This window comes from Micromys minutus (assembly GCF_963924665.1).
Source record: "Micromys minutus genome assembly, chromosome: 2".
NCBI classification, from domain to species: Eukaryota; Metazoa; Chordata; class Mammalia; order Rodentia; family Muridae; genus Micromys; species Micromys minutus.
In genome coordinates, this window is record NC_137971.1 from 30580061 (window position 1) to 30594527 (window position 14467).

Sequence of the window (14467 nt, forward strand, 5' to 3'; positions counted from 1 at the left end):
AACCAAGTATAAAGTGAAATAGGGCTTACACTGTAATAACAACATTTCTCATGCTCCGGTCCGGTCCAGTGCCCCATCGATGTCTTCACTGCTCTTTAACTGTAACCATTAACATTGTTATATTCCCAGAAATCTCTCTCTGCCACCCCTCCCATTCTTGAATCGATTTCCTGAGGTTGAGAAGGGCAGAGCCCGGGGGAGCAGGAGCTGACATCTGCAAGCAGATGCTCCTTCCTCCAGCCAGGACCTACTTTTCCCTCCTAGTCTACAATCCCCATGCTGCTCTTGTATCTAAGACCGGACACAGTCACTTCTTCACACTTGTGCTGTTCTTTCCATCCAAGAATACCACTGACTAAAGTGGTCACAAAATTTATTCAGTACCTGTCTGGGCATTAGCCTTCTGCATATAATCTTTTTGTGGATTTTAAATTGTTTAACTGATTTTATTTTGTCCAACTAATTCCTTACTATAGTATTGGGAGATTCTGGATAGAGGAAACGGTGGCCAGCAGGAAGTGTGGCAAAGTACCTTTGTGAGAGTGTTAAGGGGGGGGGTTGACCATGTAGTTCACAACTACCAATCTGCTCTGTCTTTCAAGATCCAAGCAGCACTCCCTTGGGAATCATCTCTTCCTTTCTCATTGGTCCACACAAATTGGGTAACAATAACATTTCTATCCAGAGAAGAGAACAAGATCCAGAAAGTCCTAACAACGCTCTATTCAGCAATGAGAGATACAATTTTAAGGGAATTAAAACCAAACCAACCTCAACTGGAACACAGAACAGAGATGATGTCCGACCTGGGAGAAGGGAGGCAAAGGTGGGAAAGCAGAGCTGAGATGGAAAAGGTGTTGGAGTTCTGGACTCAGCTATCCCGAAGCCTGGGGTGTGTCCTGATGAGCTTCTCAGGTAGTATTTGCAAGTCTGAGTCGGTTTGTTTGATCTTTCATTTGCTGCTGCATTCTTCCCTGCTTCAAAAGCTGACAGTTTAAATTCAAAATCCCACATTTCCTAGTCTACCACCCACGGAGAAAGCAGCTCCACTCACCAGGCCTCATGTCCCAGGGCTCATGACAATACTCGCGCTTGAACTTCATTACCTTTTGTGGTAGGTTTTGTTTAGATCCTAATGAGCAAACTGAGGCTCAAAAGGACTTTGCTCAAACATAGGCCTCGGCTATTAGAGTCAACCTGACTCTTGGGCTTGTCTGACTTTTTGTATTACATGATGTCCCACATGGCACCAGACTAGTTACAGAAAAAGAAAATATTGACATACATCTCAAAATTGGCCCGGCCATTTTCTCTCTTGGTGGGAAGAGCTGTTCCTTATAGCTCCCTCAGAGTGAATCCGGAGCTTTGGACCTGGCCATGCTGACTCAGCCAGGGCTTTCATCCCACCCTCATTGGCTGGAACACAGAGAACCTCACTAGGATGCCTGTAAGCCTCCTTTTCAACTCTGTCACCTTGTTGTGGGGCAGTTTGACCTCAAGCTGCGTGCAGGTGCCATAGCTTGTCTCTGGTCTGTTAGCTGAGCACATCTAAGGACTAGATGTAAAGATAGAGCCTGTGACTCACGTTGACTTTAACCTGTTAGATGAAAAACTACTTTGAATCGGCACCAATAACTGAATAGCCATAATTATCATCCCGATCCCAAGATATTTAATTAATGCTCTTAATACTGGTATGAAGTGAGGTAAATGCCAGCCCAGAGTACTGAGAAAGATAGGATTTGGCCATAGGTCTAACTCTGAACCCTGTTGTTTTAACAAGACTATTCAGATTCAGGAAACAAAGCCTCCCCCTCCACCACTCCCCCCAAAAAAGCCTAGTGCTTAATTCTGTGAGTTAAACAAGGTAAGACAACAGTGCTGAATACTACGAAAAGGACCGAGGGGATGTGTGGAAACAGGAAGAGGGTGTTTGGGAGTCAGGGCCTCCCTAGGAACTAGAACCGAGGAGGCTCTGAGAGAAAAGCAAAGGGCTTGGCTTAATTTTCTAGGCCTTCTGAGAGTTATCAAAATCTCCAAGATGTCAGTTTTCCCTTTTAGATTGGTGGTGTTGAGAGATTTAATTTCCAGACAGTCAGTGCCCTTACGAAGCCTGTGAATGCTTACTCATTTGGCTTTCAAGGTTTTTAACAACTAAGCTTGCAAAACACTGAACTTGCTTTCTGGGTATTTAAGTTCTTTGCAGTTTGCAGCCCCCTGATTTCCTGCAAACATTCTCATAGCTTATAAATCGTAGACAACAATGCCTGCAATTGCATAGTGGGAAAGGCAGCAGTGACCCAGATGTCAAGACCGAGAAAAGCATGTGTCTGTGGAGGGAGTTTTGCGAACTAAACAGCCTGAAGTTGCTTGTCACTTCCCTTCACACAGCAAGACAGGCAGCCACTGCACAGCACAACGTGGTCCTTTCTCATGTCCTTTCTTGAAGACTAGCAAGAGCTGAGGGGTGTTGGGGCACACCAGACAGCAGTGGGAAACAGCCCTTACTCCAAGACTGAGACCAGCAGTCACCCTGGTACTCTGTCCCAGCCTTGGTGATCCAGACACATAAGCCAGAGAACAGACAAATAAGACCACTGTGTGCCGTCATGAGGCTGGGCACCTTTATGTTTGACATGGCGTCAGCCTTCACCAGCTTGAGCACATCACTTCCCCAAATCACAGCTGAGAGGGAAAGCCTAACAAGTCAGCCAATCCTCATGGTTTTTGGATGCAAGGTTCTTTAAAGGGTTGGAGACTGTGGGGAGAAGAATAAAGCAGGTCCTGGGCTGTCTGTGAAACCCAATGTCAGAAACAAGTTTGACCAGAATCTGTTCTCGAGTTGGGTCAGACTGTCTTGACAGGTACGAACCAGATATGACAAGCAGTCCTATACCCAGCACCCTGACAAAATGACGACTTCTGTTGGAGTAAAGGCATGGTGTGTTCAATCTGTTAGATGTCACTGATAACTCCTTCCTGTCAATTGACTTCTCAAATGTGACCAACAGAACACAAAGGCCCGAGCTGCCTACTCACATTCCCACGGTTAGTGGCTTCTGAAGGACAAGCAGGTTAGGGCTGCCTGAATGTGGACTTCTGCTTTCTTGTCATTATTACTTCAATGGGTTAAAAACCAACGGAGACCCAGATTGGGCATATAGACCATACAGTCCTCAGATTGGCTATAACCACACACTAAATCTGTAAATCTCCAACACAGAGGCAATTTGGAATCTTCTCACATCCTGATTAAGGCCCAGTAAACCCAGGTACTCATCCATCCTGAGCTCCGTTCTCAGCTGGTTAAATCCATTTCTACTATACACATTGAAAAAACTTCAAAGTCAATTCCCACCTACCTTCTGTACACAAGAGTGGTCTGTAAGCTTAAAAACCATGTTGGTTAGTTTTTTGTCAACATGACTCAGGCTAGGGTCATCTGGGAAGAAGAAACTTCCAATTGAAAAAATCTATCAGATTAGCCAGAAGGAAAGTCTATAGGGCATTTTCTAGACCAGTGATTGCTGTAGAAAGGCCCAGTTCACGGAGTGGTACCACCCCTGGACAGAGGGTTCTGAGTCCCATAAGAAAGCGGGCTGAGTAAGCCAGTAAGCCACACACCCCCATGGTTTGCGCTTTAGATTCCACCTCCTGGTACCTGCCTGGACTTTCTTCCTTCACACACACTGTGATTGAGACATGTAAGTCAACACACACACACACCCCCCTATGCACACAACTTTTCTTCCCCTAGCTGCTTTTGGTCATGGGTGTCTTTACCACAGCAATAGAAACCAAACCAGAAGAGGCCAAGACAGCAAGCCAAATTCCCAAATCAGATCTGTTCAAATGGAACTCAAACACAAACTAAGCCCTTATTAAATGACCCCTGGTGAGTAGCAAAGCCAAGAACAGAACAGACAGCAGCTGGCAGGTGACTCCTGCCTACTGGTATTGCTTCTTTTGGGAAACTGAAAAGGGATTAAAGAACAGGCTGTTCAAACAAAGATTCCATGTGTGGGGATGCGTTCCTGTGGTCATAGAACTCAGAGGGTGAAGCATTGCTGAGTTTGGACTATTTACTAACATCTTGTCCAAATGGGAAGAGGATAACTCATCTTTTCTTTTCAGTATAATTGTAAACACTGCCCCCAAATGTTCCAACTCCAGAAGCAACTGTAGCAGAGAACTGGAACCTACCAGACACTTCTGTATCTAGAGACATAGAGACAAGTCCCCTCGGCTACTTGTAACAATCCGCTCAGACTTCTACTGCTCCCTGATGCTGAAAAACAGCACCATTTCCAAAAGCTTATGGATAAGAGAAAATCTGGCAGGTTCAAAACAATGTGGTCACCTAGGTCTTTTTGGGTAGGTCTGGTTTAAAACAGCAATGGCCTCTATGATAGGCAGAATTCTAAGATGACCAATCAAACATTTTTTTTCAGATAGTGCTATGACTGGGTAACCCTTACAACAGGAGGATTGCCTGGGCGGGAGTGCTGTACCACAAATTACGTCAAGGTAATGTTTTTCCTAGTGGGCACCCCAAGATGAAGTCAGATTCAGTTTAGATGTCAAGGATTTGACTCATCTTTGATGGCTTGAAGACAGAGGAGACAAATGAAAAGAAAGGCTGGCAGAGTCCACCAGTCCAAGTTGTTGGCAATAGCCAACTAAAACAACAATAAAATGGACCTCAGTCCTACACTCTGAAACCTGCACCTTCTTTGTCCCAGAGCCTGAGAGCTTGAGGGGCTAAGACCTTGACAGCAACCTTATGAGATGCCAGGTAGAGATGCTAACCACATGTGGCACACTTCAGACCTACTGACTCTGGGATGGTGAACAGGCATCATTTTAAAGCATCTGCTCCATACAGACAGCACACAAACATGGAAAGATGCACTCAGGGCCTCATCCAGAGCGTCCAGTTGTTCCCTGAGGTCAGATGGCTGGCCTCGGCATCCTCAGTCAGCAGTAAACAGCTCTGTTCCTTCAGTGAAAAGGAAAAGGTTCTGAGGAAGACAGGGAGGCAAAGGCCATCTTGACTTCCAAATGCCCCCCACCAGGGAGAACAACAGTGGTTCCTCATCCTGTACACCGTCACACATGTACACAATCACACATAGAACCTATGGAGCAGTAGGGGACCTGCCACGGTCCTGGGTGTCCCTGCAAATCCATGTTGGGCTCTGCCTAAGTCCCTTCTCAGACGCAGTCTTGAGTGGTGACATCGTATCTATCTCTACTGAACAAAGAACAGACTTGCTATAAAAAGAAGAGTCCTCAGCGCTGGTGTCCCTCACCTGTGATACAAAGTTTACTGTATGTGCCTCAACCTGAGCCCCACCCTTTCCACAGCAGGACTCCACCGTCGAGACATCAGTTTAAATGTTTCTCCCACCATGCTACAAAGTTCTGTGTCTCTGACCTGGGACTCTGACATCTTCTACCAGCGTCCCCAGAACAGGAGTATTAGCTTATAAGTAGATAAAGTCCCAGACTCTGGTCATTCCATCCTTAACACAGATATGATGTTTTTTGCATTATAAACATCAAATGAACAAAATACTCTAATTTTCTTATAATAATTTAGACTGCAGTGCAATTAGAAGAATAAAAACAAAATTTTATGCCATACCTGGGATACAGAAAACATTTAAGAACATTTAAGACATGTTCTCCCCATCCCAACCACCAGACCCACACAGACACAATTTACCAGATTAAGGATAGCATGTGCCCATGCAAGCAACTCATTCACAAGACAAGAGATAAGACAAATGCTCCAGTCTCTGGTGGTCTCCTAGCTTGTCACGGCTAGAGGGTTTCTACACACACTGTCACATGAACCCCTACACAAAACCACAGTCCAAAGACAAGGAAGTGCTGCCAGGACACTGTCTAGCAGCATGGCCACCTCCTGAGGGCCCTCCACCAGGAGAGTCGGGAAGCTGGAGAAACAGCTGGAAGCCACATGGAAGAGGCAGCTTTTATTTGCACATCAGAACTTTCACTGGAAAAGAAATGAAGTCTCTAATGTCAAGAGGCTTGTCCTGTCCTGGATGGACATGTCTGGACTTGGTCCCTTTGGTCCTTGGCAGATCTCTGCTTCATCCATACACAGTGGAGCCTGTTGTGACATGATCACTTGAGGGTCTTGCTGAGGTTAGAGAAGCCAATACCAACGCAGGTCATTAGCACTTTGTCCCCACCCTTGAGTTCTTCACCACATGGCTTGGTTTCAACTTTAAACATAACCTGGAAAAAGCTCTTCAAATGCCGCAAAAATTCTATCCTAAAAGAAAACAATGAAGACATTCATTTTAAAAGAAACTCTGTTCTCTTAAGACCCCAAATTTTAATTTCTGAGACTACGAACATTGAAATTAAAATTGTCTAATCAAAACTGCTTGCTTTAATATTTTATAGCCTATCAGCTTCCAAAGAGAACTGCCTAGCAAGGTAAGTTCGTCTGGAAACAGGCTAGAGGTCAGTGAAGGCACAGTCTCTCATCACAGACTTCTTATGGTTGCAAACATGGAGGTAATGTTGAATGGTGCACACATTTCTCTCCATAGTCACAGCACCATGGAGAAAAAAAAGGATGAACAAAGACTATTTCTTATCCTGAACTCCGGCAACTGCCTTCCACTTACTCAACAGTATTTCCTGAATGTCTCTATTAGTTTCAGGGACTATTACTGGGGCTGGGGACAGCGTAGTCAAAGCAAAGACGAAACCAGGAGCACTTCCCCATGCAGATCTCTGTCACAGACTACAGAAGCTAAGTTCAGGATTCTTAAGAAGAGTTGTAAAACTTTAAATAAGGCCACAGAGAAGGAGAAGGGAAGCAGGGGATGTGGTCTGGTGGTAGAGCCCTTGCCTAGCAGAGGGGAAAGAACTGTGCTTGTGTGCTTTTGTGTGCACATCTAACAGGAGACAAATGCTAACTAAGGTACTAGAGAAGAGCTCTCAGAGAACACTGTGAAAGACTCACGAGGCTGTTTCTTACCATTTCCTGTGACAGAAAGCATGGCACTGCCCCTTCCTGAGACAGCAGTTTTTCAGGGGCACTGCAAAGGAGCTACAGGGGCTTTAACTGATACTCTAGTATAGTCAGTATAACACCAGCTTAACCAAAGGGCTCGCCTAGAACATTCACTCAACACATAGGGTCCTAAGGATTAGAGGAAGTATCCTCACGGAAATGCCTAGAATCACGTGTAAAACACTCTCTCCTCTTTCCTGTGTTCTGTGCTGTCAGGGCATAGGGACCAGAATCTACTATTAGCAAGCATCCCAGGTAGCTCATACCGAGCAAGTGAAGAACCACTGCTAAGTGAAGAACCCTGATCTCCATCTGCAATAGTGTCCCACAGATACCTGTGGTACACTGCTTCCTGATCCAGCCAGCCTCTACCCAAGCCGAATAGTTCTAAGTACATGCAGATCACCTGAGGAACTTTATCATACTGATTCTAGACAAGAACGTCGATGGAACAGAACTGGGGGTCAGGAAATAAACCCACATACTTAAGGCCAAGTTAACAGCTTTATCAATTTATAAATTAGACAAATGATATGGGAATGACTGGTTATTCACAAGCAAAGAATGGAGGTTTTGACTCCTTCCCATCACACACGAAATCAACTCAAGCTCTTCAGAGGCCTCTGTAAACACTGAAACTATAGAGTAAACTCTGGACAATAAACAGTTTAACAGTTGCTAAAACAGAAGCACCAAAATCAGCAATAAGAGAACAAAGAAAGAATTCTTACATTAATTTAGGAAAACAACTAAAAAGACAGGCAAGAGATCCGAGTTGAATCACCTTAAAGACACAAATAACCAGCAAGCACCTGGGAAGAGGCATTGTCTCGTCTGCCATTGGGAAAATGAGAAGCCAACCTGCTGTAAGAAACTACTTCATGCTCAACTGGCGGCACTAAGAAAGGCACAGTGACAACTGTGGTGGAGGCAGTGTGTGAGCTACTCCACACGCTGTGACAGGAACGCAAAGCATCGCTGTCTAGAAACAACCCACCCTTTACGCCCAGGCACGGAGTGGAGGTATGACACCTCCCTCTTAGATGCGTGCTCGAGAGAAGTGAAAGCACAAGCCCTATACAAACACCTATGGACACACACATTTGCAGTAATGCTGTACACACACGTGAACTACCCAGTAAGAACCCATAAGCAGAACAACTCAATGCCCTGTTCATGGGATATCACCCAGCGCTCTAAAGCACTTGTGTGTGCTCCAACAGGACAAGCTCTGTGAACTGTGCTGAGTGAAAGAAGTGGTCATTAAGGACCTACATATTACATGACTTCTCTTCCAGAAAACAGTCACAGAGTTCTCTACTGCTGAGGCAGAGAGCCGGGAGACTGGAGCGAACGAACAGCAACCACAAATGGGCCAAGTTTCTTTCCGGGGTGATAAAAATGTACTAAAGTTAGACTGCGGTTATTCAACAATATAAGTACAGTAAAGACTGTTAAACTGTGTGCTGTAAATGGGTAAGCTGTATGGCCACATAAATTATATCTCTATACATCTATGAGCTTTAAAAATATACTCATTCTGGAGGTCCCAACCCTAAGGATGACACCTGCTGTGGTGAATGTGCCTCCCCTGTGCTTGATTCACTCACAGGAGGAAAGTGTACCAAGAGACTAGAGCATGGTAGATCAACTCACCCCGTCTGAGCTGTAGGCATGTCACAAGACAGGGACCAACTGCTAAGCGACCCATAGCAACAGAGCTCAGGTGACATCTATTTTGCTGTCTCTCCATTTAAGAACACACGACTTCATCTTTACGATGCAGCCCATTTTAAACTCTTATCATGAAGCCATCCTCACCAGTAACACACACCCATCTGATTCTTCTCTGAGTTTCTATGGCATTCTCTGTTTAGTGGCTATGTAAGCTACTTCTACACCGTGCTCTGGGGAAGTCACACAGGTATCTCAACAATAGCCTTCTGCACTATGAAACTCTCCCTGCTACTGAAGGCACCAAGGAGAACCGAGAAGTTGGGGGTAGCTGAGAAATGACTTCAGCTTTCTTGGTAATTAAGGGAAGTCAGTTCTCCCCCTGCTGGTTTTCTGGTCTTACTAACCATGGGAAGTTTTTTCTTCTTTCTTTTTCCTTCTCCTCTCTCCATCTATTCCACCACCTTCCACATCTTGTCTTAGGGAAGAGAAGACAAAGACACAAACCCCACAATAAACAGGCCACACACATGTGTGAGCCAAGCTTCCTGCTGGCAGCAGCAGAGAGAAACACCAGGGCCTCCCTGACTCATGTGCAGGCTGAGAGGAAGACAGCGTGATCTCCGTCACACAAGGCCTGAGGCGAGCTCTCCTCTGGGCCTCATTCAGCTACTTCCCTCTGAATCATCCAACTGTGCTAAAAGCCAGATGCGCTCCCCAGATGGCAGAACTCCCGGGGACTTCAGCTTGTGGTGTCTTGGAGGGTGGAAGAGGGACAGGACCGAGGGAGCAGGCCTGTTTATGTGCCGCTTTGAGGACCCTGGAGCTTTTGGAACAGTTATGAAAAGCAAAGGTTGTTTGACTTTCTCCACAGCATTCTGCCAACCTCTCAGGCTGTCTGAGGAAGGCAACAGCAGACAGGCTTGAGGAGTATTTCAAAATGTCCTTCTTCCACTTCAGGCCTCATTTTCCCTACATCTTCTATAGCTGGGATATCAAAAAGCAAAAATGAAGTTGAAACATAACAAGGGATGATGTTAAGCCTAAACAAATAGCTTCTTTAAGACAGAGAAACTCGCTGGGCTGTGGTGGTACACACCTTTAATCCCACCACACGGGAGGCAGACCCAAGTGGGTCTGAATTCAAGGTTAGCCTGGTCTATAGAGGGAGTTTCAGGACAACGAAGGATACGGAGAAACCTGTCTCAAAAAAGAAATCAATCAGTCAGTCAGTCAATCGAGGGAATCTGATCCAAGAGCAAGGAGCAGCTTCTCTTATGAGCCTCTTGAGGCAAGTGGAGTTTTATGCAACTTCTGAGTAAATGATCTTAATCCTCCACTTAACAATACTCTGTCGTCTGTCTGTCTTCGATTCAGAACAAAGTGATTCACTGTTAAAACTAACAAGACTTTGCTATGAAAACTCCCACTTTATCTGACAAGGAAGTTTCAGAGTACTCTGGAAGCAGAGATAATTGTCCCTGTGTGCTTTCGAAGGTTGGTTGTTCCTAGTGTCACTGTCAACAAACAAGGACCATCTGCCCACAGAATCCCAACAGCTAGGCCTAGACAGGCTTAGGCACAGCCCCTCCAATGCCCTGGGAAGCACAAGGAGAGGAAAGCAGTAATGGGTTAGTCTCTGGTGATACAAACAGAAAATCCTGCCTCCTGTTTTACCAACCCAGCAAGTGTCTGTATCACCTGTATGTGGGCCAGGGTTAGGGTTGCCAACACATTAGGTCTAAGGAGTTGTCCCTAGAGGCTGAGGGACAAAATCTGAGAGTAAGGAAAGACCACTTCACATGGTCCCCTGAAGCTAACCACTCACCAAAGCAAATATCACTTTATAAAAAGAACATCACGGTCTAAGGTATACAGAAGCTGAAATGAGGACTTCTGAAAGTTGTACCATGATGTTACACATCGGCAAAATTCTGAGAAGCCAGCGATAGAATAGTTGGCTAAGCAACATAAGGCCCTGGATTTGATCGATAGCACCACAAACAGAAAGAAAACAAACAAACAAACAAAAAAACCCCACCAAAATCCAACAACAGTGTTGGGCTCACAGCAGACAGCATGCTTGCCCGATAAACAAACATTGCCTACACCATTCTGGGGAAGTATAAACAGGAATATACAGTTTGTTTAAAAATGTGACTACAAGTCGATCATACATTTTACAAGTAATCCATACAGATGTATAGACAGTGTGCGGCAGACTTCAGGCCTGAGGTCCCTCTGTGGAAGTTCACCTCCTGGAGCTCAAGGTGACATGATGGGGAATGGGCTGGGATGAGATGAGCCGTGTCAGGGCAGATCTGAGTTCCTCAGATATAGTGCCTGCCATGAACACTGCTAAGCACCTGACCATCCCTGTCAGCGACAGAGGCTCAGACATGCTCAACATCAGCTCCCCTGGTGGCACTGCAGCATACACAGAGCACAAGCACAACGCCGAGGCCTACCCACAGTCAAAGCCTGCGAGCTTTGCTCTCCTGTCAGGACTTCTGAGCATTCTAAGTGCTTGATGATGTGTGTGTGTGTGTGTGTGTGTGTGTGTGTGTGTGTGTAGATAATGTATGACATACTTTTTATGTTACTTCAACTTGTAAATAAAATATAATTTCTCACTAAAATGTAAAATTAAGCTTCCTGGGCTTCAAACCCTAAGTCAACAATATTAAAATTTAAAACAAAAGAGGGTCTGTTCTCGTGTCTATGGCATCCAATACTATTTATTCAACTGAGAAAAATTGTCTGGCCTCACAAAGGCCACACATATAGACTTATTTCCTCAAATAGTAGAGGCGCCCAAGCAGTGACCTCCTATAACAACAGTGAAGTAGGGGAGGGAGGGACATATAACCCTTACTTCCCAGCAAGGGCCTGAACAGGGAGAGAAAACTTTTTGATCCTGGTGCTCCAGAAAATGGCTCCTGAGATGCTATTCACACAAATCAAACATGTGCAAACTGCCACAAGAAATGCACGTGTTTTCTTCAAACCAGGAATATTCTTGCGGTCCAAAAAACAGTTTCTCTCCAACTTTAATAACACAAGAATATGCATGTGACACTCTCCCTGTCCCCATAGTAAGTCCTGGTATCTGTCCCATTCATAGATAAGATGCCAACCGTGTCTGTAAGGGCCCAAGCTCACCCGTCATCTTCTGAGGTGCTGAAGCCTTCCACGAGATTAAAGGCAAAGGGGGTCCCAATCACAGATATGCCTTTGCTGAACATAATTCCCCATCTGTGCTTGCTTATACCAAGCTTTGGGCAGGTAGGTTATGTGTGTGGGTGGCAGAGGAGGAGGGAATGTGCTTAGCCCCAGAGGAAGGAGCACATGTCCAAGCCTCAGACCCAAATCTCAACGCACAGAACGCTCCCATCTGGACTACTTTTAAAGCTCCATTTGGAGCAGACTACTGTTTTCCCAGAAGATGCAGTAATTGTAGGTTTCTGAAAGAAGAAAGGATTATGTGGTGAAGGACAGTCATAACCCAAAAGGCTGCAGACATTAAAAGATTATACAAGGCCCCAGAGTTGAAGTGAAAACAACTTTAAAAAAAAAAGATAAAAACATATATTCCACGTTCACATGCTGCTCTGCCAAGGCCCAAGCCCTAGACCACACACATTTGGAGACAGTGGCTTTTACTGTCTCCAGTAGAGCCTCAAGGCCTCTGCTGCCCTGGAGCAGAAGCTAGACACAGCACTGCCCAGCTCAGAAGCCAGCTGCCCCAAGATGCTCACACAACCAGTTGCTTCCTGCTGATGGGATGGGTCCTGCACCCGAGGAGCTGTGCTTGCCGCCCACCTCCCCTCTAAACGCTCCAGTGACATTGTCTGAGCACTGTGGACTTCTGAAGTTAGTGGGACATAGGATTACAAGTCTAGGTTTCCTGTCCTGTGAGTCACTTCACACACATTATCAGGAGATGATGTGTGGCTCTTCAGGTCTGTCCTGCTTATCAGTGTCTCCTGCTGCTAAGAGTGTATTCCCTTTCATCTTCTGCTGCAAAATCCTCCCACTGCCAACTCTAAAAGAAAAAGAATCTCCAAGCTTCTGGCTCCCAGATCCCTCCCCCTCTCACCGTGATGACACCCCTCCCCCTCTCACCGTGATGGCACCACCATTCTTCAGCTATCACAGTACTGTACCTTTCAGATCTCCAGCATCGGTACCATGATAACCGAAAAAGGACAGTTCAGTCTCAGATCTACCCACCCACTCCCCACTTACCGCTGCCAGTTGATCATACAGCTAGCTTAACTCTGTGAGCATGCAAGTGCATATACATGTGTGCACGTATATACGTGCAAACAACACACACACACACACACACACACACACACACACGAACCTATTTTCAAGCCTAGCTACTATTCGTGTGCATGTTTTTATACCCGAGCAGTTAATTTCTGCTAATATCCAATTGCCCAAAGCATCTCTTTAAGTCCCAACTGGTCTGGTAACATACCTGTGAATCTTGCCCCTCTCTATCTTTTCCAGCCAGCTAATATGGAATACTGTTATACTAGAAAAACAGCCTGTTTGCACAGTGAGAATGCTAGCAGGTGGGTGGGATGTAAAGTGAGTAAAAAATTTAAAAAAGACAAGATGCCAGCGGGAAGACGGGAGTGGGAAAACGTCAAGCTACATGTTTATCTCCAGAACAGAAACAAAACAAAGTACAGACAGGAGACCTGCCCGGCATCTACGACAGAGCTCGGATGACATGGAGCCAGCAGCTGCACTGGAAAGAAGGGAAGGCCCCAACCCATGTGTGAAGAAATCAACATCAGGTTAACAGTTGCCACTGCTGGATGGCTAAAGATCAGCACAAGCAGGGACACTGCTGTGGTCACAGGCTAGGAACAGCACATCCATGTCATTCTGTACAACCAGAAAGACAAACAGAACACACCAGTGAGGACAAAGGAAAACCTCTTACGTGTAGGGAGAGAGTGGTCCCAGCAGGACTTTGGAAACGTCCTGTTGTCCAAGGGTCATGAGCAGCAGAACTAGACTTTGGTTGGTCGAGTCCACACATCCACCCTGTAAACACAAACAGGCTAATGATTAACCATAGAACAAACCAGAAAGGGGAACGAACAAGCAGGGAGAGAGGATGACACAAGCCCTCAGAACACCAGATGCTCAGACAGAGGACTGAGGTCAAACAGAGACGGATAGAACATGGCCTCCTGAGAAAAATTCATGTGCCTACCAATGAGGCTAAACTAACAGCTAACCCACAGAACAGCTGAAAGACACGTTCCCAGCAAAGATCTAGTGGGAAAACAAAGAACCTGCCCTTCCTAACTGCAGCAACAGAGTTCCCCTTCACTCTAGGAGAGGTACCGTTGCCCCCGAGGATTAAGCAGACGACCTGCGCTGATTTGGCGAGGCACATGACAGTCAGGCACACAGGTACCATAAGTAGCTTTTAGAGGTCTCCCTGCATTCATGCCATCTTGCTCTGAAACAACTCCAGATGCTGCTAAGCGCTCCTTACCTCTTCCTATGTGACCCAACACTGCCAAGTGCCACAGCCAGACTGCTTGTTCTTATTACAAAGACATTATCCCTCCCCCAAGTTTTCTTTCTTTATTTTCTTCCAAGCATAGGCAAAACCGAATTTTCTCCAAAATTAACAGAGTACAAGTAGGAAGTCATAACATTTTTACCCATCTCCAAGGCTAGGCTCTGAGTACAACAGGTAGGCAG

At 45.7% G+C, this 14467-nt stretch overlaps 1 protein-coding gene across 2 annotated transcripts in view; it reads right to left on the bottom strand.

The window, feature by feature from the left end:
* Positions 1-5645: 5645 nt before the first annotated feature.
* RCL1 (RNA terminal phosphate cyclase like 1) overlaps positions 5646-14467 on the bottom strand; it is a 38217-nt gene continuing 29395 nt past the window's right edge. For both annotated transcript variants that reach the window (XM_080911187.1, XM_080911188.1), the window contains 2 exons: positions 13692-13795; positions 5646-6304 (listed from right to left, as the gene is read on the bottom strand). In XM_080911187.1, coding sequence (XP_080767313.1) covers positions 6154-6304; positions 13692-13795 — 255 coding nt within the window. In that variant the 3' untranslated portion in view covers positions 5646-6153. The remainder of the gene's footprint in view (positions 6305-13691; positions 13796-14467) is intronic.